The sequence below is a fragment of the Perissodus microlepis genome, chromosome 18 (genome assembly GCF_051167445.1).
Source record: "Perissodus microlepis isolate ML-2025 ecotype Zambia chromosome 18, ASM5116744v1, whole genome shotgun sequence".
Taxonomy (NCBI): Eukaryota; Metazoa; Chordata; class Actinopteri; order Cichliformes; family Cichlidae; genus Perissodus; species Perissodus microlepis.
The window spans coordinates 24,127,646-24,151,538 of NC_140478.1; the positions used below are offsets into that span (position 1 = coordinate 24,127,646).

The window sequence follows — 23,893 nt, forward strand, 5'->3', positions numbered from 1 at the left end:
GACCATTTGAAATTTCGACATCTCACCATCTGTGACATTTAACTAATGACTGGAAAAACAGACATTGAATTTAATTAAAAGAAATTCAAAGAGACTAAGGAAGAAGAATGGCAAGGTTAGGTTAGTAACAACAAGACCTGTTTTTTTATCATTCACAAAATATAAATGGCTTAACAACATGGTCCATCTTGCCCCTCATACCCTGTCCAAAGGTTCCACCCAAGGATTAACAAAAAGGTGTCCATTACAGCAGGTGGTTCACCAGGTCATTTCCCCCAAGGTGCAAGGCCCTGACCTTGCAACACAGACTTTGAAGTCCACCTATTGAAGATGTGTCTTCATTAAGCACCCTTTCCTTCCTTTTAACCACCCCCAAACCCCCTTCAGTTGTGGTCACCAGGGATTGAGCAGTTAGCTCACTGGCTTTTGAAGATTTTCTTATCAAAGGCATGTGTGAGTCAGATATTAGCATATAAGAGCCAGTCCTAATGAGATGCACACCTGAGAATTTTCACTTAGCATGACACTAGTGGAGCATGACTGAAGGTTCTGTTACATTATCACAGCAGTAGTGTAGATGAGAATCACCCATTTCCTTTTCCTCTGAAAAGAAAAGAATTTAATTAGACTAATCTATTCTTCAGACCACTATAGGGGGCAGAAATTGTGAGGAAATAACAATAGCCATGATGTTGTGGCAGCAAGGACAAATGTCCTGAGCCAATCTACAAGATGATACTTGAAGCCAAAAAAGGCATTTTTTTCATCCTTTGTTTACTGCTGCACTGCCTGCTGTCAGACATGTGGCACTGTGCAGAGCTAAAACACTGCACTGGAATGGCACAAATGTATAAATAGCAGCCAGCAATCTCAATTAATGATAAACATATTGCCAGCGAGCATGAACAAACAAAGACAGCATCTACACCGATGAGAGAAGAGTTTCATGAATCCACTGAAACAACATTTTGCACCACACCTGTGAAACCTGCTGGATTGTTTTGCTGGAATATAAATAGGCAAGCAAAAACAGTTTCCACATTTCAGTCAAGGGTTCGTGAAAAAAAATCTGCATATAAAAATATCAGACATTATACTATTCCATCTGTGTAAAAATACTTAAACTATTTTCTGACCAAGCTACACATACTTTTCCTTTTTTCTGCCAGTATAGTCTGGGCCCAGAGAGGTTACTTAAATTGCAGCTAATTTCCACCCAAAAAATGCAAATACAAATATAACCAAAAAGACTTTTCAACGTTAGGAACATGAATAAAGCTGCCAAAGCAAGGTCAGTGTTTACCATTGTTGCTTCTTTTTTTCTTTTTTTAAATTGTATGAGAGTATCTTTGCTTACTGCAGCATGAGACAAGTCAGAAAGCTGGTTAGCAAAAAAAAAAAAAAGCAGTGGATGAGTGGCTTTGTCACAACAATGGCATCAAAAAGCTTACTGGAAATTCGCTGGTGATTGTGGGGGCCACTCCATTGTTCTGGTAGAGATGACAGGGTTGAGGCATACAGCCAGGCCACATTGTTTAAAGGAAGACCCCCTACCTACCTCAGTGATTCTCAAACCTCCCCTGTCTTTCTTTACAGTGGTGGGATGAGCTGCTGTTGTCCCAACCACACTTAAGGCTTAGTCTACTTCATTTACTTCCTACTCTCATTCTCTTTTAGGAAAACATATTTAAACAGAGGAAAATGCAGATACATATGCATATTTAAGACTACAACCATGAAATAGTTGGTACTGTTGCTTTTAAAATGTCATAAACTGCTAATAAATTAATTAAGCTCTATAACATCATGGCATATTGGGTAGACATGCTTCTAGAATTAGTTCTAAATGTATTGGCCACTTGGATGGTTAAATAATATTCAAACGAACTTGAAACAAATAAAAAGCCAAACCAATAGCTGTTATTGTTTCTTAGTAAAGATAAAGATTTTCCTCAGTGTCCATTATGCTGCGAAAACAAGCCCATACTATTGGACTTAATCTGAAAGTCCTTTAACATCTGCAGCCTTTTTTCATCCAATCGATTCTAAATAACATGGTTGAAAAATGTAATGGGTGTAGAGTGAAAAGTGGTAAAGGAATTAATCTAAAACTAGTGACCAGGAAAAGAAAAGGGCAATAAAAAGTTCTCAAACCACTCATTCAGAATAATCCGCTTCTCTGCTGTCAAATCTCTATGCAGTGTGTTGCAAACACCCACATATATAATGCCATTATATTCCTAAATACTCAAAACATGTGCTCTGGAGTACAATGTCCAAGCAGGTCTGTGGTGACTTAACTTTAACGTCATACAGCAGCTCAAACGTTGGGCCTTTAAATTAATGTTGCCTCTCAGATTATTGTGTGTGTGTGTGCGTGTGTGTGTCTGTGCATGCGTGCATGTGTGTGTGTTTGGGAGGTGGGTACCCATTGTGTCTAATAAAGCTCATTGTGAGTGTAGTGGTTGCAGAGACCAATCTAATCCAAATCTTCAGGTGGCCTGACAGAGGTTACAGCCTCTGCTCCCCCCACTGATAACAACAAGCTTTCAACTGGCCTGTCTGGACACGCGATCTGCTCGACATGAAACAAGCCTCAGGATCTCTGGTGGCACAGCGCTGCTTTGGGAAACAGCTGCAGGGCTTTACCAAGACCTTTCGTTCTTTTCTTCAAGAAGGAAAGGTGACACGTTCACACCGCACTGCAGCGGATGATTTTCAGATTTAGTTTCAGATGTATATCTGTGTGCCACATACCAGGTTGATGACACACTGTTCTGATTGGTGAATCAGCCATCAACCCAAATACTCCCCCTCCAACGGCCACTTGTTTGTTTCCGTGTTTCCCACAGATAGAAATAAATAAGCCAAGCAGAGATTATACACAAATGTCTTCAACAGCAAACTGTTAAGCCAGAAAACATCACTGTATCATACTCTGCTGGTATTACTGAGCTGCCTGCAACTTGATATGGAATAGGTGGAATTGTTTTGTCAGGATCCCGTCTCTAAACACTAATTTCCCCTTCTGCCTAAACAAACACAGCATTGCTGGGTGCCGCTCTTTCTTTCCCATGCCTTGTTTGGAGACAAAGTGAGCCCCAGACTTAACAAAGACAGTAAACAGTGGGCAGCCCATAAACATCTACCTGCTCTCGGACTAATAGTGAACTACACTGAGTAAGGTCTGGGCATCACTTCATTACATGTATTCTTGAATTTCACTGATTAGAGACTTGAATTGAAAATCCATGATGATGATTTTTAGAGAAGTGCAGCAAATGCTTGAATTTGAAATATTAATTTATTCATTTATTTATTGTCTGAAGAATGATTCAAGCCAGTTAATGAACTAATAGTGTCATCTTCAAGGCTATTGTTATGATCACAAGAACGATGAATGCCTGGCGCTGTTACAGAGGTTTGTGGCACAGGTATGTGATGACCTCACCTAGAGAACTTAGTAGTACAGAAGTGAGAATTAATCTCCACCTACTTGGCTAAATAACACTGTTTGATAAATGCTTGTAGAAACTGTTGTCTTGGGCAAGAGAAATGACTGATGCTTTTAGACATGTAAAACGAATAGACTAAGAACTGAGGACAGGCACAAAGTTTTTGTTGTCTTCCTAAAGTCAGAGCTGGGGAAAAACAACACACAGTAGATGGTTTTGCTCCTCTACAAAAAACAAAAAACAAAACAAAACAAAAACCCTTTATAGTTTGGCCTTGGCTCATTCACTGCTGCAAGCCTGTCTCCTGTCCCACAGCTGTAAATTTCAAGAGTCTGACCCAATCACCAGCAGTAACATCCCCTGCTAGCAGGAGCTCTAGTGCCTAATCTAGCACTCTCCATGACCACTGTCCTACACAAACATCCACAGCCCATAACCATAAATCCCACCCCAGGAAACACACCCCAACCACAAGCTTGCACAAAAACATCCTTCAGCATCACAGGGGAAAGTTACTGCCCAACAATTCTAGCCTTTCTTTCTACTAAGAGCAGTAGGCCATTAAACCATTATGTGGTAGATTTCAGCTTTTCTCTCAATTGAAGGCGCCACCTGCAAGTGGCCACTTCAGTTGGCACAGGAGCACTTACGTGTGTGTGTATGAGTGAGGGAAAAAGGATATTTGTGGAAGCTATTGCTGTTTTTTTCCCCCCACAGTGGCTTTATAATCACTAAATAAATAAAAAATAAAGGTATAGACGTAAAACAAATGCCAGCATTTAGTCTTATGACCCTGCTCAGTGATAAAGACAGAACATTTCTGAGAGCCACTGACAAAGTTTTAACCTTTTTTTTTAACCTAAAGACAAAACATTCTGAGCAGAAAAACATTCAAGAAAAAAAAACTCCTTCTAACTGCTTCTAACGGTCTGCATCAAGTTAAACAAGTCATGCACAACAGTGAACATTTGCTCCTTTAGACAACAACACAGTAATAGGCTGGTACAGTGAGGCACAGAACAATGCAGCTTAACTGGAGTACAGCCAAATCTTATCAGAGTGTCATGATGACACCAACAGTTTTAATAGCTGAACATGGGCTTATGAGTCTAGCTGACTCACAGGCCTATGTTCTGTTCAGTTCTTCCTCATTTAAAGACATTTAAATCGTCTTAAAAAGAACTAGATTGTGTGAAGAACTTCATCTTTAGTTTATCTTTGGACAAACTCACTGTACAATGAAAACCATACAATGACTAAATAAGCTCTTAAGCTCATGGTTAGGCTCATGATTTAAGATGTCTAATCTACCATGATGTGCAACTGGGTAGGTACTGGTGTGAAATTATTCTGCACCTGAGGCTAAAACAATAAAATAAGAAACACAGACTCTCTTGAGCAAAGAAAACTGTAAGGAAATAATATTTTGTATCCTGTTCCGATGCATATCTGCTGTTGTCATAAGAGACATTTAAAATTAAAACCTCATCCCGTTAAGCCCCAATATCCCGAACTTACAATGGATACTTCTAAACACACATTCCTAAAATTGTTTTGGCTTGACGAAGGACAAAGTAGTGAGCTCCGTCACCAATTTCAACATTTTGAGGGGAAAAAAAGAAAGAAAGAAAAATCAAGAAACAAAAAACAAAAACAGATATTTTAGTGTGAAATTCTAAAAGCAAAAGAAAAGATATGAAAAAATCAAGCTTGTTGCCCAACATGTGACATTCATTCAGCGAAATACTTCTTTACTCCCTTTAAAGCAGGTTATTATTCTTCCTTTTTTACTATAACTGTAATTTCACGACAAGCTTTGCTATATACTTTATGAATAGTTACCGTGGCCTTAAATTTAAAGTGTATTTATTTTGCAAGGTTTTTATCATTAATGTGCTTCGCACCTTCCAGTAGTCTATTGAAGGCACTATAGCTACAAGTGAACATTTGTTCAGAAGGAATGCAGAGTATGCAGGAGAGCGGGGGGATGGGAGGGGGACAGCAGCTAGACTGTGTGCAGAGGACTCCTTTTTCATGCTGATTAAAACTATTAACCAAACTGTCTTTTGCAGCTGAATACAGACAAAAATGGAAACGTAACAATGAAGAACCTTCCCTGACACTTTCATTGCATTTTAATGTTGGCCCTGCAGTACTGTGCACTACATTCATACTATTAAATGCTCTAATACTGACATAAAGGCCATTCATCCTCACCAGATGTGCAGAAATATTCTATCAAAAGGAAATTGACTCAACACTGACAACAATCACATGAAGGGATTATATGTGATTTCACTATATAATTTCTCAACTTTTCTTTTTAGCAAAGATTTGGGCTAAACAATATACTGAAATTACATGTTAACATTTCACTACTTACAATTTCAGGCAAATCAACTCTAATGTTAGAGTTCAACAATTACATCAGGATCATAACACCATTATGAGTATTGTGTAGAGGGATAACACAATAAAGTTCATTGATTATAGGCTGTGAGATTGGATAGAGGTAATTTAGGGATAAAAGAAGCATGGGGACAGGGGTCACCGACTCAATCAAAGGTCACTCACCCTCACATGCTTTTCTTAGACCATATTCTTTGACAGCTTGATTACTGCTAGCTAACCATTCTTGTGAGCATTGTAACTGAAAGCCCACTTATAATACAAAGAGTAAATGTTCACGACAATCTATTTATAGAGAAACATTAGATGTTAAGTTCATGGTGTGTATGTGGGTGGTCTAGTTAACTCAAACTTATGGCCATGGATAGTCTCTGTGGGTTTCCACCAACCAAACATGCTGTATGCTAATGTGTTGCCTCTTGGAAGTATGGTGTGAGCTCTTAGTGGAAAATTAAGTGTATTCCAAACTAACATTTGCTCTATAAGTGGAAATATGGGACTCTGATGCCTATATGGGATGCCTATTTGCAACAGGAATAAAAGCTTACAAGATCTCAACAGGTTGCACACCTTTCAGAGAGAGAAAACACACACACACACACACGCACACACAGAGTGCTCAACAAAACAGAATAACAGAAGAGACGACGCGCGTTTCGCTAACCTCCTCCACACCTCTCTCAAAACCTTCTTCCTGTCGCTGAGGCTGTATGTCTGTTCATGTAAAGGACACATAGAGCATGCCGCCAATCACACAACAGTAAAACTGTTTCAAACTGAGGCAGAAATTACAGTATACTTTCCCCTTTAATAACCCTAATGATTTGAATATATTTCAGGATGTAAATTCATGGTTCAGTCATACATATATTAAAAAAACGATTTCATGAAAATGAAATAGAAACTGCTGTTAATATGTTAACTCCAATCAAATTTAAGACTTAAAGATTAAGATGATAAGATTAGCAATTCATCACCAAGTCAACAAGGGATGCTACAATGTAGTAGACAAACATAGATGATGACCAAGAACCTTTGTGAATGCCTGATGTCTATGCATGTGTTGTGACCCATTGTTTTATAGTCCCCAAACTTTCAACAATATGTATGATTAAACTGATTTAAATGAAAAGCTGAGTCATCTTCCTACACTATAAAGGGCTACTGTAAACCATTCATTCATCCATCTATTTCATTCATTTCATTTAAGAAATGGTCTTAAGACTTTGATTGTAAGATTTATTAAGCTTTAAAGATAGTTTTTAGTTCAAAGTACTATACCTGTTGGATTCATGTTTGCTAGAATTAAAATGAAAGGGCATTGTTTGGTTTTGTCTTTCTTTAAGTCTCCAATCATAGCCTCTACTTAAACTAGAACTATTGACTAAAATGCTTGATTTCTCCTACCATCTTTCGTTACTTTTTGTTGCTTAACTGCTAATTAAAAATGACTCGTTGTTTACATATGCATGAGCAGGAAACCACACTGCAGCAACAGCATCTTGCACGCACTGGTCTGCCATTCTGCTTATGTCAGTGTCTCGGCAATAATAAACACTAATTCAAATGACATTATGGGGTCATACGGTATGATTTCATCCCACCTGATGAATAAGCACTGCTGTTCTTGGGGAGGTAAATACCCCAAATGTTTTTGTGACGGCTCAGAGTAACACTCAGCACGACAAGAACCAAGTCTCTCTCTCTCTCTCTCTCTCTCACACAGAGGTTTCACCCCCTCCCCCAAGACAGAGGAATGGCTAAACAACTCACTCCTTCTTACCAGAGCTACAGTAGTACTCCAGCATATGTGTGTCTTTTAGGAGTACAGTAGGAGATAAGGTTAACATAATCTTACACTTATAATCTGCAATTTAACATTAGTAGTCATCAATTATTAAACTGACAACTTTAAACTTTTAAGTGCTGATTATAAAAAAGCTCTAACAGCCCTTTCACAGCAAGCTACTATCAGTATTTATAATGTGTGAAATAATGAGCATTTGTGTGGGCAGAGTGTTTGTATATGTCTCCAAACAAGTGCCAAGCAATCAAAGCCAAGTGAGAAAAACAGAAAGAATGTAAACCCTGTTTCTGCTCTAATCTCTGCTCGTCTTGTATTCTTCTGTATAAAGTATGTAGTCATGCTGACGTGAGGCTGTTATCACACTAACATGCCACAGGTGGTTTTGGCTGTTATGGTGGCAAACTTTGGGAGGTAATATCACAAATGAAATGCACAGAGTCTTCCTGGGCACAGTTTCGTGTGCCACTATATGTTGTGGTTAGTGAAGGTGTGATATAGTAATAGTGATTCCAAAACAAGATATTCACTACAGTCTGCTATAAAAAGGTTTAGGTGTGTGGAATTTGCTACAACTGGCCAAACAAAGAAAACATGATGCCACATAAATTGGTGTTTAGTGGAATTTGCTGGCAGAGAACTTTTAACTATCGGGTTTTAGTTTCTCAGTTCAAAGAGCAAGGATTTTATTTCTAGACCATCGGTCAGCACTGCTGCTTGATTTCAGATACTTAGGTAACTGGAAAAACTAACTTTCCTGCTCTTATTTTTCTTTTCATGCTCTCTCAACTATCACTTGAATGTGACTTAGGATATCAAAGAAATCATAACTGATGGATTAGTACCTGTCAGCAAAGCAGGTACAGTGCTAACAATAGTACATTATCATAAAATAACCTCAAGAATGTCCTTGAATCTGATGTTAATGGCGCATGCACTACCGCCCAGGGTGCATTTTCTTTCATCATCTGTCATTTTATGGTTCCCTGACCTCCAAAGCCCCCACACAATCCCCCACATTCCAGCTCTACCTGAACTTACCTTTATACTGGAAAGCTTCTTTGAGGTTGTGTAGCACATCAGCAAACAACCGCACATCATTCACCAGCTGCATTACATACTCGACATCCACTCCGGGTGCCCCCATCAGGCGGGAGGTAAGGCCCATGTTGCTCAGAGGGTTTGGGTTCTTTGAACTGCGCCCCATATCCAAGGTCTTACTGGATCCAGCTGATAGAGGTTCTGTAGATGTCTTGGAAAGGTTCTGTGGCAGTCTCTGGGTGTGCTTTGTTCCACCGCCTCCACCACCACTACTGCTGCTGCCGCTGCCCTTCCGTAGCATCCCAGCATCCAGTGCAGCTGCGACCCTTTACTGGGGGTACAGTAGGCCAGCTAACCCCTGAACTCAGCACGCTGCCCTGGTCCGTGGACAGCTGAAAGACAGAGAATGACGCGTGGACTTGATGTCTATCTGTAGGTCGGGCTATTATTGTTATTATTTCAATTTACTATATTACAAAAAAACTATACAGTGACCACGGAACTCAACCTATATCATTATTATTATCATTATTATATGAGGGAAAATATATATTTTAAAAAAACTATTGAGTTTCAGCACGTATAACGTTCATAAAAGTAATGGGGGGTTTTCTCACACTCTTTCATTTCTTTAAATTACTTTTGCTTTTCCACTTTTAGCTAACACTTTTACTTAATTAAGTTTTTTGTAAAGTTTTGTAAAGCAACGTTTAGCTCTTAGCTAGTTAAGGTAACGTTAAGTTCTAAAAAAAAAAACAACAGCGTTATCCTTTAGTAACACACATTTTCACACACAAAAAAATATGCCCAAAAAACAATCCAGTTAAAAGAAGGTTAACACAATGTAAGCTTGCAAGAGACGTTTAAACTCTAGCAACTACTAAAATGGTGCTGGTTCTTTGCATACAGTTTACAGTAAAAAGTGATGCTACTTCCCCGGTAAAAACAGTCGACCTCGGGTCATAAACTGCATTCCTGGCACAGCCAAAATACGCTATCTAATCTCACCTGTTTGGCTCTTTGCTGACATAATGGGAACAATATCCAAATAAAACGTTGCTTATTGAAGACGGAGAAGGCAGCAAAGTATTTCCGTGAGACACGAACAAACTCCAACAAAAGCAAAAAGTTGTCAGCTTTGCCTAACTGTACATCGACAAGTAGCTGACTATCGGGAACTCTCCAGTCAATCGTAATTTACTAGTCGGCTCGTCACATGACAATCATGACGCGTTTTGATTGGCTAGATTCCTCCGAAGGATAGCTCCGTGATGCCTTCACGTGCTGGCGGACGTTTTATTTTGATATCTCAAACAGAAGCGCAAACGGAGGTGGCTTAATTATGTGAGGTATTGTAATGTATCTTTTTCGGATACAGGGTAAATTTGAGGACACAATAGCCAATCTTTGCCATTCTACTTTGCCTAAAATATGTAATAGCTATCAGGCATATGATCTCATTATAGGAATGAGCTGAAGCCAGATTATACGGATGACTGAATGCGGTAGTGACTTTCTGGCTTTTCCTAGAATCAGATACATGGCAATATTTGGTGACGTTTAACGCTTTGTATTTACTGTTGTATTATAAAATATTGCAAGACTTACAAATCATGTGAGCGTCCATTTATTAATTTCTTCCACTATTGCCGCAAAAATAACTAAAATGTACGCCAATGATTTAACGGAAAGCGATACCAGCATTCACTGTGATACACTGAACTCAAACCAGACTGTACTCTTGAGCTTGAAATGTTGCAAATGAACCAGTTCAAACTAGTAGCACCATTGCTGCCATCTAGTGGATTTATGCAGCCACAAAAAACCCTGAACGGTCTTACAGTCTTTAGGCATAGTGTACGTATTTTTTCCCTTCTACCATTAAATATTCACAGCACTTTTATTTGATTTTAATCTTTTTGTTGTCTCAAGTGACAGACAGTATTGAAAGCAGCGAGAGCCATGCAATGAACTTCATTTACCCAGTAATGGTTAATCAAGATTTGTCTTTATTTTCATATACAAAAGGATGACTATTCTCATCTAGTTTATATTTCTAAGCATTTTGTTTCACAGATAAAATTACCATTCGTACTGTTTTAGTGAAATCATCAACCAACATACACCCCACACACACAGTTCACATAAACAGGGAAAGTCACACAATTCAGTCAAACATCCATCCACACGACAAGAAATGAACAATGTTGACTGTGAACTTTAAAAAACAAAAAAAGATTTCTTTCACGGGATTCACACATGAAAAGGAAGAAAACCTTTACATTTGTCAAATATATATGTATATATAGATATATACACACGCAATAATTGATACATTTTTTCTTTTCTTTTTGTTGAAGATGACGCTGACTCCATGTTAGTGTTACTAATGAGGTACTGCATGAGGTAACTGGTTTTTCTGTTCAGAAGAGCTGGGTGTAAGACAGCATTTGGAGGTAACAACAGACCGCAGCAGATATCCCCTACGCGACTGCTGTTTTATTTCTGGCACAATTCGTGAAAGCACCTGGGCCATGCTCAGTTCACATTAAAAATGCAACCGTCAGCATTTCCCCCCCAACTTATCAGGAGACTTTAGCGCATCCACGCCGTCAGGACATGGTCCAGGTGTGATGAGATGTAGTTTATTGATCTGCAGAAGAAACCTGCTAAGTCACAGCTGAGTTTAAATGTCTTAAACTATGATAGACTTAGACTATTGCTGTATAATAAATATTGCTGGACCCTCGGACCATGCACATGCCACCGCTCACATGACTCCCAATGGTGCTGCATCATCAGTCGATCAATGTAGGTACAAACACGATGATCTCCAAACACTTTAAAAATGTTAAGTAATTGTTCCATTTCGACTGATATTTTTTTTCTAGTGTCCTTTACCAAAACTGCACATCGGCAAGCATTACAGATCACTGTTAAAAATCACCATCTTTCCACAGCACTAATCAACGTACAACAGATGAGCCTGTGTGTTGTCCAATGTGGCTAAACTAGCACTAAACAAGTCTGAACATCACATCAGCAGGTTAATATTGAGGCAATACTGTTCAAAACAGGAAGCCAAATCACAAAATGAATCTGTATGTTTTTTTCTGTTTGTTCTTGATAATATACACACTGAGCTCTATATGCAAAGTGCAACCCACACAGCTTCTGATCCAGAGGGACCGATACCATTATTCACTGAAATCAGTAACCGCCACTCTCTACCAAAAGAAAAACAAAATTATTATGCAGGGCTAGTTATAAAAATTATTTAAATATATAGAGGTGGAACTGAGAAATCTCTTCCATTTCTGCAAAATGAGAACATTAATGCCCTGATTTTGTGTTATTAAAAAAAAAAAAAAAAAAGAAAGAGCAGGAAAAAAAAAAAAAACCAAAAATCACTGAGCAGTGTTCGCCATCTGTGTGTACACCCATATTTACATAAATCTGCCCATCTTCTTTTAGATTTGTAGAGAATTAACACCATGAAAACTGGTCAGACTCCTAAAAAAAAAAAAAAAAAAAAAAAAAAAAAAATATCAAATCAAATCTCAATCTCAACAGACAAGAGGCCCAACCAGCAATAAAATATCTCAACTACCAAAAACACAATAAAATACATAACACAATTTGATATACATGTAGAAAAAGCCTGAGGTACTTTTCAGAATATCTGAGGTCAGTCTGTAGGCGTAAGCACCTGACGGCTTACCCAGTCAAAATAAAAAACACACAAAAACAGAATATTAGCCTCACATTATATCGTGGATAGTAATCACATGTTAGCGTTATATTAACAAAGAATGCATGTACATCTACAAATCCTTGAGTATCCTGGAATAGTCACAGCAGCATAACGGACATTCAATGTATGGTATTCATGTTATGGTACAACTATGGCATTGCATTTGAGACAAAAGGCAACCATTTGAGCTCTCCTTGCATGACATACAGTGACTGAGGTATCTGGGAACTGGTGTCCGACTGAGTCTATTGAACACGCACTCATGGAAATTAAAAAACAGACATGTTGCTTACTCAAGTATGGCCCATGACTCTCACTTTAAAAACTTTCTATCCATCTCACATCATTTCAATTTCAGATTCACTCACACACTCGTTCACACAGTTCAAATTAAGAATGTGTAACATTGCAACTTCAGATAGCATCCAGCAATGCCCCTGGCACTGGCAAAGGAGTAACTCTGAATTCAAACAAATAAAAAATAAAATAAAATAAAAATCCAGGAATATGTCCATGATAGCTAGCTCGATAGCTCGGCTCTTAACTTAGAGAAAATGTTCCAAAGAAGCCTACTGAATACCTGAGAGGTAGTTCCCCGAGGACAAGACACTTGCCCCAAATCCAAGTCCAAAATGTCCAATACAGCTCCCATTTAGCTCCCTCCCTTACAATAAAACAGCTGTGCTCCGGTTTTTGTTTTTTGAAACTTTTTTTTTTTCCGTTTTTCATTTTGAGGAAATCACAGGTTTAAAATAAGGGAGCGCACTCAGAGTTTCAAAATCGAGAAGCTTCAACCCCTGAGGAAGATGTATTTATGTTGTCTAACAGTCTCAAAACGGTTCCTCCGAGGTGTGCAGCACGTCGTCTGAGGTTTGGAGCAAAAAGGTTCATTTCATTTGGCCGCAGACGATCAGGACCACGACGTGAAATATGACGATGACAACTTATGAGGTAATTTAAAAAAAGAAGAAAAAAAAAAAGAAAAGAATATAGACTAACACAAAAGAAACACATGAGGTAATGACAACATTTAAGATTTGACACATGGGTGTTATCAGATGTGCCCATCGCATAGCTTATTACTACTTCAACTACAGCAGATGGATGTGTTAGTAGGATCCGACTTGAAACACACACACACACACGCACACACACTTTAAAAACAGGAAAAAAATACCAGTATTGGGATAAAATAGCAGCTGCATTTAAGTTGCTAGATGTATTTTTTTGTTGTTGTTTTTCTTTTGTTTTTTTATATATATGTTTTTTTTAAATATTCACGAAAATCTGCTGAGTTTGGGTTTGAAAAATAAAAAGTCAGGAGCTCAGGTGAAAGATGGGGTCACCCGTTCAGGTGCTGGACTCTTTGGGAGGTAGGTCCTCGTTGATGAGAGACGTGACTAAAGAGATGGGGCTGTCTGAGGTAGTGCTGCCTATTGTCCTGGAGATCTGGCCGATGCGCTCCTCGACACAACCTGCAGACAGTCGAGCCTCTGCGTCGTGGTCCCAGCATTCCTCGATGGTCTCACACATGTGGCTCAGCCCCTGTACGCACAAAAGATATAATTAATGAAATAATTTTAATATAAAATATAAATACTTTATAAAACCCAAATCAGAGAAATCCCTAACTCTATTAATGACCCCAAATTTAAGCCATTCATTTTAAAGTTACAAAGCCACAACAAATTCAAAGAACTTTAACCTCAAATCATTGAGCTCTTCATTGGAAAAAAAAAAAAAAAAAAAAAAAAAAAAAAAAAAGGATGCACCACTTCCTGGTATTGCTGCTGAAACTGCAGTAGCTATTCTTCTGTTACTCACAGGATGCTTGAGCCAGGAGTCCTTGATGACTGGACGCATCTTCTTGTGCACCACCACATCCTGCAGATCCTCCAGGGAGGGATGCTGGCCTATTTCATCCTCAAATGGCAGCATGTACTCGCCAACTGTTCCTACAAAGGGACAGCAAAGCAACAGAGAGGAAAGTGTTACGCAGAAGAAGAAAATACTGCAGTACTTTGACTTCTGAAAATTCAAAACTATTTAAAGAGTAACTTTATCCACATTGCAGCTTTGCCCTTCATTTGCTTTGCAGGCAAAACAAAAACAAATCTTTACTGGCCCGGGGTCAAGCAATGTGACCTTTTCACCTATGAATGTGAAGACACATTCCTTCACCATGTTGACTCACCATCTGTGTCGGAGCAACGGGACACCAGCTCCCACAGCACCAAGCCCATAGCGTACATGTCTATCCTCAGGAAGGAGTCCCGCTGAAAGTTGATGGCTCCCTCCAGCACCTCTGGGGCCATGTAACGCCTCGTACCCACCTAGATGGATAATGAATTTGGGGGTTTTATCCACTTAAGAATAAGCAGAAGGAAACTCCTGCAAACAATTGCATCACAGAGCCAATGCGGACAACCCCCCCCCCAAAAAAAAAACAAAAAACAAAAAAAACAGCAGTGAAGTTATTACATACCTGTCCATGAGTATCCCCAGGAGGTTTTCCTGGCTCGAATCTTACAGCAAGCCCAAAGTCACCAATAACTGCAGCTAAGTCATCTCGTAGTAACACATTCTTGCTCTTGAAGTCCCTGGGGAATTAATTTCACATTACAATGTCTTAATTAGAGGGAGGTTTAGTCACAGAAGTCAGACAAAGACTGTCATAGTAAAGATATTAAATGAGGTACAACCAGGAGAGGGCAGCAGTAAATTAAGATTTCTGTTCAAATCAAAAGCAACTGTTTAATCTTTAGTGAACTAACGAGAGTTGAGGAAATCCAGGCTGATTTTCCTACCTGTGTGCAATTGTAGGTTTAGGCCCCTCTCCCTTGTAACTGGGAATGTCCTCGTGAAGGTAAGCCAAACCGCGGGACATGGTCTCTGCTATGTGACACAACTCTGTCCAGGTCACAGTGTTGCCCTTCAGGTGGTCTGTCAAGGATCCCTGCTCACACACAAACACACAAAGGATTATGAAACAAGGATTAGCAACTGCGCATGAATCCAGGCGTAGGCATAACTGAAAAGCTGTTGCTAAATCCACCAAGGAGCAGGAATTGGTTTCATTTCCATTTGACAGCAAAAACTGTAGTCTGGGAGAATATAACAGAAACCCAATTTCATACTTCAAAACATCAAAAATAGCAATTTAAACGTTTACCCTGAAAAAAACAAGGACACATGCACTGATGCCTCCAACTAACCACGTTTGTATCAATACCAAGAATAAAAAGGTGCTGCAACAATCAGTCCCACTTGTGTTTATAATTATTGTGTCCTCATATATCAGCATCACTGCAAACGCACAACATCTTGCAATATCTGACATCAAATACAAACGTTTTAAGCTACACGCTTAAAAAACAAACCGTCTTAAGTTTAAGCAGCACTGCCTGATCTGCTGCTTTTGGATTTACTGGAACGGCAGATCAGACCTATGTGGTGAAATCTTCTTTTTAATAAAGGCTGCGATTCTCTTTTCTTGTTTTGAGGTAAACAGAGAGGCTTGCTCAATATTGGAAAACTTCCAGCGGTACTAGTCGACATAAAAGCCGTATACCTCACCATAAACTTGCTTTGGGGTTGATGTATCGGTCTGTGTGCATTCTGTATGTAGACAGAATATGTTCTCACCCTTTCATGAAACTCTGTGATAAGCCACAGCTCCGTCTCCATGTTGGCTCCGTGCTTCTCTGCAGCGATGTAACGCAAGATATTTTCATGTCTCATCCCCGGAGTCAAGAATATGTCGCGCTCATTTTGCCATGACTGCTTATCCTGTAAACACAAACCAGAGTTATTTTTTGAGCTTGAAGATGCAAAGAAGCATTCTGGAGGTCAAAAACAAAAGGCGCACATGGAATCTAGAACAAGAAAAAAGGCGTCTCTTCATACACTGAAGCATATGACTTATATTTTTAAGCCAGAATTAATGACATACCTGAACTGGGAAGATCTTAACAGCAACATATTCATTCATTAACTGGGCCTTCCAAACGCAACCAAAGCGCCCCCTAGCTTTGATTTCTAGAAGCTGCAATGGTTTCAGACCCACCAAGGGAGATGGAGGAGCTGGCCCTGGATCCTGAACAGAAAAAATAAAAATAAATAAAAACGTCTTATTCTACTGCTGAATCCACCTCAAAACATTAACAATTTCAGTGCTACAAAACACAAAAGTGACAAGCACTCCATCCTTGTCAGGACTACGTTACTGATGGCCTTACAAGTCTCACACTAAGATGAGCATAGCCCGTCTCACCTCGCTCAGGTCTACATGGCCGTAGGGAGGTTTGCGGTGGCGGTACATCCACAAGGCCAGAACGAGGGCCAGGGACAGCACACAGAGAGGCAGCAGGGAGTACACCAGCACATTGAGCAGGGAAGGTACTCGGGGTGGAGGCTGGATTTTCACTGTCAAGGAGGTACAGAATAATTACGGCATGTCAGCTGTATGACACATAAGATATGTTAAGCATCACGTTTGTCCCTCACAGGCTGTGAGAGCTGATTTTAAATTGGCAGGGTAAGAGACTGCCTGACATCAATTCTAAGCTGAGAAATTAGTTAACATAGAGATTAATTTTTGTTTTATCCCACTTGATTAAAAAGCCAGAACCAGAAGAATCACACATATACATTCCCAATAATCAAAATCAGTCAAATCCAATAGCCCCTTCTTAAATATGGCGTCATTTATTAATATTAATGAGATTTGTAGTCTCATTGAAATGCATAGATTCACTCCTACTAATCACAGTGGGAAAGAAGAGATCTTTACTATCTATACGATGCATTTGCCACTCACCTCGGTTGCCACTGCCAATCAAGTCGGGAAGGTGGGTGAATCGTTCATTGCAGTAGTTGCCCTCGCAGCAGCAGAAGAAGACCTGAGGGTTTTCCTCCATGGAGACGCACTCTTGCCTAAAAACAACAGATGGCGCATCAACGTTACTGTTCTAGACCCAACGGACAAAAACATTTTCTGATATTATTATTGGCTGTTAAAGTTTAGTAGTGTCAGTCTATGGTTTTCATGTATTTGCTGTATATTAACTCTAAGACAACGCAATCTAATAATTGGATGGGATATTGCCACAGATTACCTAATGCACATCTTTGCGTGGTTACTTGTACTGGTATCAACAAATATAAGGCAGCAAAGACTACATTTATAGAGTTTTTGTGTTTTGGGTGGAAAAAAAATAATTTTTACAGCCAATTTTTCATCTTTTCACTCCTCTTAAGACAGCAGATGTTCCCAATTCCGAGGAATCACAGGATTTCTCACACTTTATGCATCTGCATATTCCTCCCATTAACCATTGACACTAAATGTTCATGTACTCAAAATTCCCCACCTGCTCCATTGCTCTTCAATTACTACAATCATTTTATGGCGCTTTTCACACAGATTAAATTGACCAGCAAATGTATTTTTTTTCCCAGGTTCTATTGTAATTACCCTCAGCAGCTCATGGGTAAATGAAGATTTCAGCATCTTGTACCTAAACCTACAATTTCTACATATGCCACTCTAGCTTTTAGTCACATGTTGGTAATGCTCAAATTTCACACTAACATTCAGTGAAACAGTCACTTAATTGCCATTTGGCAACTCACAACATCTGCACATTAATCTAGCAAATTGTGCCAAAGTATTAGAAAGGATAATAAAAGCCACATAAAATACACATTTTAAAGCACACACACAGTTGTGTCATGTAGGATCAATTATCGCAGCTCTCTTTTCTCCAGCTCCCCTTTCCATGCCACAAGAGGACCCCAGCTTGTTGGAAAGGCTGTGGATAGCATGTTAATAACTGGAAAGTTTGATTGCGGCACTCAATTCAATGCCGACTTCTGATAAAGGCTAGTTTTAAATTCTCCTCCTCACGTACAAAATCCTGAGTGGCCTCGTGTCACAGTATGTATCTGCCATCATCGGGCTGAACTGTGTGCTGCACTGCTCACAGAGGCTATCTGGCTTTTGCACAAATATGTGTAGGCTGCAGAGAACCTTCCCCGACACAAACACCCATACTTGGAAATGATTTGCTAAAAATTACCTGGCATCTGCTTCTTAATATCTATATTTGCCACTGCTCTCACATTTATATCATTCTACAGTGAATGTGTTTTAGGTTTTGCCAACTAATCAAACAAAACAAGCAGTCTGAAGATGAATATCTGTGAGCTTGAATTGGATAAGTGGCTAATATAAATATCTGAATATATCTTATGCTTCATGCACAAGAAAATTGTCTCAGTATACCTGTATGGTTGATTGCTTGACAGCACCTTAAGCAATATGAAACTGGACCACAGTTAATCTCCTTTTCTTGTTATACGTGGTTGCTTTTACGGCATGCAACTGATATTTTCCCATGGTTTCTCTCTGTTATTCACCTTTTAAAACATCACAAGGCTAAATGAAAAAGATCCTTTAAACATTCAAAGAGCATGAGATGGTTGCCTGCTCTGCGAAATCACGAGGCCAAAGGGTGATGTGAAAAAAAGAGATTACTCTTCCATTTATTAAACTAAAGGCAGGCAAAAACATTTTTTAAATTTGTCTTTAACAGTGCAAAGTGAGAGAGGCGCACAAAAAGATGCACTGAACTATATGCAGGTACTGAGGGAACCTTTTCTGTTGTCCTCAATGTCAGTCAGTCGTCAGTCTGGGTGCGAGCCAGGTACATGAAATATAAATGCAAATTCGCAGCAGTGAATGACCTCGCACGGTTATCCGACCTGTCATAGCAGTTGAAGTCATCCAGCCAGCAGCCTTTCTTCACCAGTTTGATAGTCCCTGAGGAGTTGAGCCAGGAGGCATAACAGTGCAGACGCTTGTCCTTTTCCCCCTCGCAACGCTCGAAGCCGCTCTGGTTGGTCCTCTCCGAACGCCAGTTATCGTTGTAGTACACACACTCCCGGGTCTCCGCTTCGCCAAGACTGTACCCTGAGAATGACAGAAAAGTCTCAGTCAGCTCACATCATAATGAATCGAAACTCAATGGCGGAAGCACAGACATATGGCGCAGGCTCCGCTCTGTGCCACGACGAAACATCGCTGAGCAGAGCCTCCATCGTCACTCTGGCACGTATCCAGGTTTGGGAGCTCTCTGTAGTAAAAAGGGAGTTCCTGTGGGCTAAGAAACTTGTGCTGAATAGAAGTTCGGCATAATCACATTAACTAAGATCTTTTCAGAGAGAAAAAAGTTAAAAAAGAAGAAGGGGAAAATTACAGAATTCAATTAGCTATAAAACAATGATATTCCCTGCTGAGGTAAAGAATCGCAGCATGAATACGTCGGCATTCTTTTTCTATAGATAAAGACTACAGACGCATCTGGAAAGACCGATAAGACATTCTTTGAGAGCTTTGACAGGAAACACTAAAGAAAATAAACTACAGTAATTTTTTTTTTTACAATAGCTGTCAGTCTCCCAGTGGTGAATGATTTAATGAAAAGGCATTATTCTCATTTCTCTTCTTGGATTTCATGTTAGACGTGTGCAGTCAGTTTGTTCCATGATTATTTGGATGGTGACTTACTTTCAGTAATTATGTCTCTTTACCACACCACGATGGATTTGAAAGGAAGCAATCTAGGTGTGACTCAAGTGTGAACTCTCAGATTGTCGGGGGGTTTAATAAAATATTGAACTAACCTTTTATGAATTAAGTTTTGTTTTTGTTTCTAAACACATGGTCTTGATTTTCAAGTAGCTGAACAAACAATTATAATATGCAAGGATTCGTTTTTACCAGTACTTGCACAAAACTTCTTTGTACTCATTGAAGTCTGGAATCCATGGACAACACCAAATACTGAGCAGGTTTCCTTCCTTAGATGCTTCACTTGGCCTTGACTACAGCCACCTTCAGTTGTAGCTTGTTTGTGGGTATTTTGGCCTTCAGTTTTTATCTTTAGTGAAAAGCACACCCAGTTGGGCTGAGATCATGTGAATTAAATCAACATGAATCTTAAGGAGCTTGCTTCTACAACACATTTCAACTCACTGTTATTCTGCATTGTGAAACACTACACAATGACTTCCACAGCACAAAGTCACTTGACTGAATTTCAGTGTAAAATTTATTTCTATAGTATATCTATGAACAAACACCAACTCGATTTCACTGGCAGCATGATACGCCCACTATCTCCACCATATTTGACAGATGCCTCCTTCTTCTCCATCCTCTTCTCTTACCATCATTCCAGTAAACGTTTGGCTTTATCTGTCCAAAGAGTTTTGTTCCAAAACTTTCCAGGCTTTTGGTCATGGAATTCTCAATGACCTTTCTGTTCTTGAGTCCTACACCCAGCTCAATGACTGGATGTTGGAAAAAAAAAATCTTCAAAAACAAAAGAAGTCAAACACTTTAACTGTCACTCATAGTCTTGCATGACTTTTTCCTGTTGCCTAGCGCATCCTTTCTTTCTCGACCCAATTCTCATTCCCACCCACAATTCTTCAAGTTACTCCCTGTTGTATTAATTTATTTATTGTCAGCCAAATAATGGGCTCCTTTATTTGCATTAACACCTCTTCGGTTTGTGAATTGAGAGTTCCTCTGAACAGCTATACTATAACTATGGACATCAAAAGTCTTACCAGTTAATTATTGAGTTACTTCCGAGGCTGTGAAAATGTAAAAATAAAATAAAAAAAATAAAATAAAAATTGTAAATGCAATCACTCTTTTTAAACCCCTTGATTTAAAGCTGAAATTCTAACTCCAGCTGTATCAGATTGCTTCCTTTCAAACAAACTGTGGTGCTGCAAAGAGGCAAATTTTATAAAATATGTGTCCCGTGTCCTAATAATTGTTTACCTAACTGGGTTTGTGGCAAACACAAAAGCAGACAACATGGAGTACATGTTAGTCACAATTTAGCTTGGACATCCATGCCTAATCTTTGTTCAGCGGGGGGAGGGTTTTTAAAAAAAAGGTGCCTGTCTCTTTAAATCCCTGCCTATAGGAGCCTGCCCATCCCCCAATATTACCCCCACTAACCCATTACACACACACTCAGAGGCACGCATGCATACATATTGCTGTTCAGCAGCACACAACTGACTTCATTATAAGAACTAGGCAATGCACACAGTGGTCAGAGATCGCAGTCATTATAAAAAGGTTGGAAGTAAGCAAGGTAGCAAAGGATAAAACACACAGCAGCGATGCTCAACGCTTCATTGAACCGAGATGGCATTTCTGAAATCTGCGGTCACATGATCCGCGAGGACTTTTACTACAATATCATTCCCAACCCCCTCCCTCTGTCACTTACTGAGCTTTTACACCACAACAACATGAATTCCGCAGAAGCAGCTTACTGTACACTGCCAGTCCTAATCTATTAACCATAAAGACATTAGCCACAGTGCTGCTGGCACACAAGAGAAAGCTGTGCCTCAATTAAATTTTTATTACAGTTCGAGAAAAAAAAAAAACCTAAAGTGGAAATTATTGTTTCAAAGCCCTCTGTTCAGTCACAGACGCGATACCTAGCTTAGGAAGAGGGGTCACATGCGTTTTGGGACACTAAAAATTATCCATATGGGCTTAAAAACGCTGGCAAAAAAACGACAAACAAAAGAAAAAACAACCCTCTTGCTCAATTTCACGTGGTACCAAGTCAAACCCTGTGGAGACTTCAGCAGTGGGAGACAATAACCTCGATTCACGACAAAGACCTGACTTGTGACAACAGCTGCCGTCTCTCCAAATCAAACGCCAACGATTCATACAAATCCTTACAGAGGGAAGAGTGTTTGGAGAAGGTTCTTGTTGAGCCCGTAACCACAAACAAGAGTGCAGACCTGAGAGGTAGCCTATAAGGTTTCAGGATGTTGATGCAGCTGCTGCCTTCTATTCCTGCCACAGCGAAGGAGCAACAGTTTTAAATTTGGATACATGTACAATAAAGAAAATAATAATAATAAGATATATTCTCCTGTGAAAATACTACGTGTGATTCGAGCGTTTAAATGAGGGAAAATCCCGAGTGTGACATATTTGTCTTTAAGGGGGCTAAACGGAGAAAAGGCGATTATGGTTGTAGAGGGGAAATAAAAATCCCAGCTGAACGAGCTGCCAACAAAGTTTAAACAACTCGCAACCGCGGACTCGTTCGCGGGTCGAAATTTCAAACGCGAACAAATTACTCACACTCCCACGAAAAAATATGAAAATAATCGCGGCGAACTGTTCGACTAAACTGTTGCAAATTCGGGACCAACAACGGCGGCTTACCTGCGCATAAAGTTCCCAGAAGAAGTGAACAAGTCAGCCATGAAAAAGACATGTTCCGCTTTAAATACAGGGCAGAGATTTCCCCCGCTTTCCGTCGCGAACATTAAAACTCAGGTGGCCCAAAACATCAGTCCAGGATCAAAACGACCACAGGCCTCCGGTCCCTCCAGCAGCCTAAACCACCACGGCCACAGCGCGTGTCAATAGCCGCGACGCTGCAACAATGTTGCAAGAAAAGATAGGGGCGATTAATTGACTGCCAGGTTGTTATTCCATTAATAGGTGCTTCATTTCGCGTCGGAAGTGGATCCAAAACCCGAATAGGAAGCCGATAAAACACCCGAGATGGAAGCTCGTTGTTTTTTAAGGTTATTCACTTGAATAGTAGCACCGCTGCGTCGGGAGGTCGGTCGGGGTTTACATGCATGTTACTGATCTGTGTCCAAAATGGCTTCTAAATGGGGAATGGGCTGCAAACAGGGAAACCCGGATGTATAAACACAAAGAGGGGAATTCAGGCAGCCAGCGAGTGACCTTAACGCGACACCGCAGATACACGCCTGAAATGACTTTATTCTTGCTTCCTGTCGATAACTATCACATTTTTTGTTGGTTTTTTTTTACACATATCACGTCAGAAATACAAATGCCGGAGAGAGGTGTGTTTTCCACGTCGGTGTGTGTCCCGAATCGAAGCCGATACAAGACTTGCACTTTCTGCGGTCGGGGTTTGGTTTAAACCCACCACTTCTTTGGTTCTTAGCAGACAGCCTCTTATTTAAACCATAATCATAATTATTCCAAGGCTAATTGATTAATGCAATCGAAGGTATAGGTGAGAATGCAATGTGTGTGGACTTTTTCAAGGAATTTTTTTTAAATTGAGGATTAATAGCGAAAGGAAGCTTGTACAAATGCAGAATTATCTCTTTTTGCTGTATGCATAATACACCACGTCGTCCTCTGTGTCAGTGTGACAAATAGATTTTGCAGCCCCACAAGTACTTAAATAAATTCTGTCTGTATGATCTTTTATGCATAAGTTGCGGTGCTAAAAATAGCTGACCTAATTTGGAATAGCACGTTACCATAAATGCTGTTTAAAATGCATTCGTTCTAATTACTCATTTTACCATCACACAGTATTA

General features: G+C 39.7%; 2 protein-coding genes across 2 annotated transcripts in view; both read right to left on the reverse strand.

The window, feature by feature from the left end:
* Window positions 1-9,888, reverse strand: part of LOC146367925 (rho GTPase-activating protein 29-like) — a 30,999-nt gene extending 21,111 nt beyond the window's left edge. The window contains exons 1-2 of the mRNA XM_084911314.1: window positions 9,718-9,888; window positions 8,710-9,101 (exon numbers count right to left, since the gene is read on the reverse strand). Coding sequence (XP_084767440.1) covers window positions 8,710-9,010 — 301 coding nt within the window. The 5' untranslated portion in view covers window positions 9,011-9,101; window positions 9,718-9,888. The remainder of the gene's footprint in view (window positions 1-8,709; window positions 9,102-9,717) is intronic.
* An 810-nt stretch (window positions 9,889-10,698) lies between these two features.
* LOC146367926 (activin receptor type-2B-like) lies at window positions 10,699-23,230 on the reverse strand. The gene is made up of 11 exons (XM_084912775.1): window positions 22,746-23,230; window positions 19,229-19,436; window positions 17,283-17,398; window positions 16,737-16,888; window positions 16,416-16,559; window positions 16,109-16,252; window positions 15,271-15,419; window positions 14,949-15,063; window positions 14,658-14,796; window positions 14,288-14,418; window positions 10,699-14,008 (listed from the first exon to the last, which is right to left on the reverse strand). The coding sequence occupies exons 1-11, from the start codon at window positions 22,795-22,797 to the stop codon at window positions 13,814-13,816; spliced, it is 1,545 nt and encodes a 514-aa protein (XP_084768901.1). The 5' UTR covers window positions 22,798-23,230; the 3' UTR covers window positions 10,699-13,813.
* Window positions 23,231-23,893: the final 663 nt, after the last annotated feature.

Coding starts and splice junctions, on each gene's coding strand:
- LOC146367926 (XM_084912775.1), bottom strand. CDS start 22,797: ATGTCTTTTTCATGGCTGACTTGTTCACTTCTTCTGGGAACTTTATGC. Junction 16,560..16,736: donor GCCATGTAGACCTGAGCGAG/GTGAGACGGGCT, acceptor TTTTCTGTTCAG/GATCCAGGGCCAGCTCCTCC. Junction 14,797..14,948: donor CTGGGGATACTCATGGACAG/GTATGTAATAAC, acceptor TTATCCATCTAG/GTGGGTACGAGGCGTTACAT.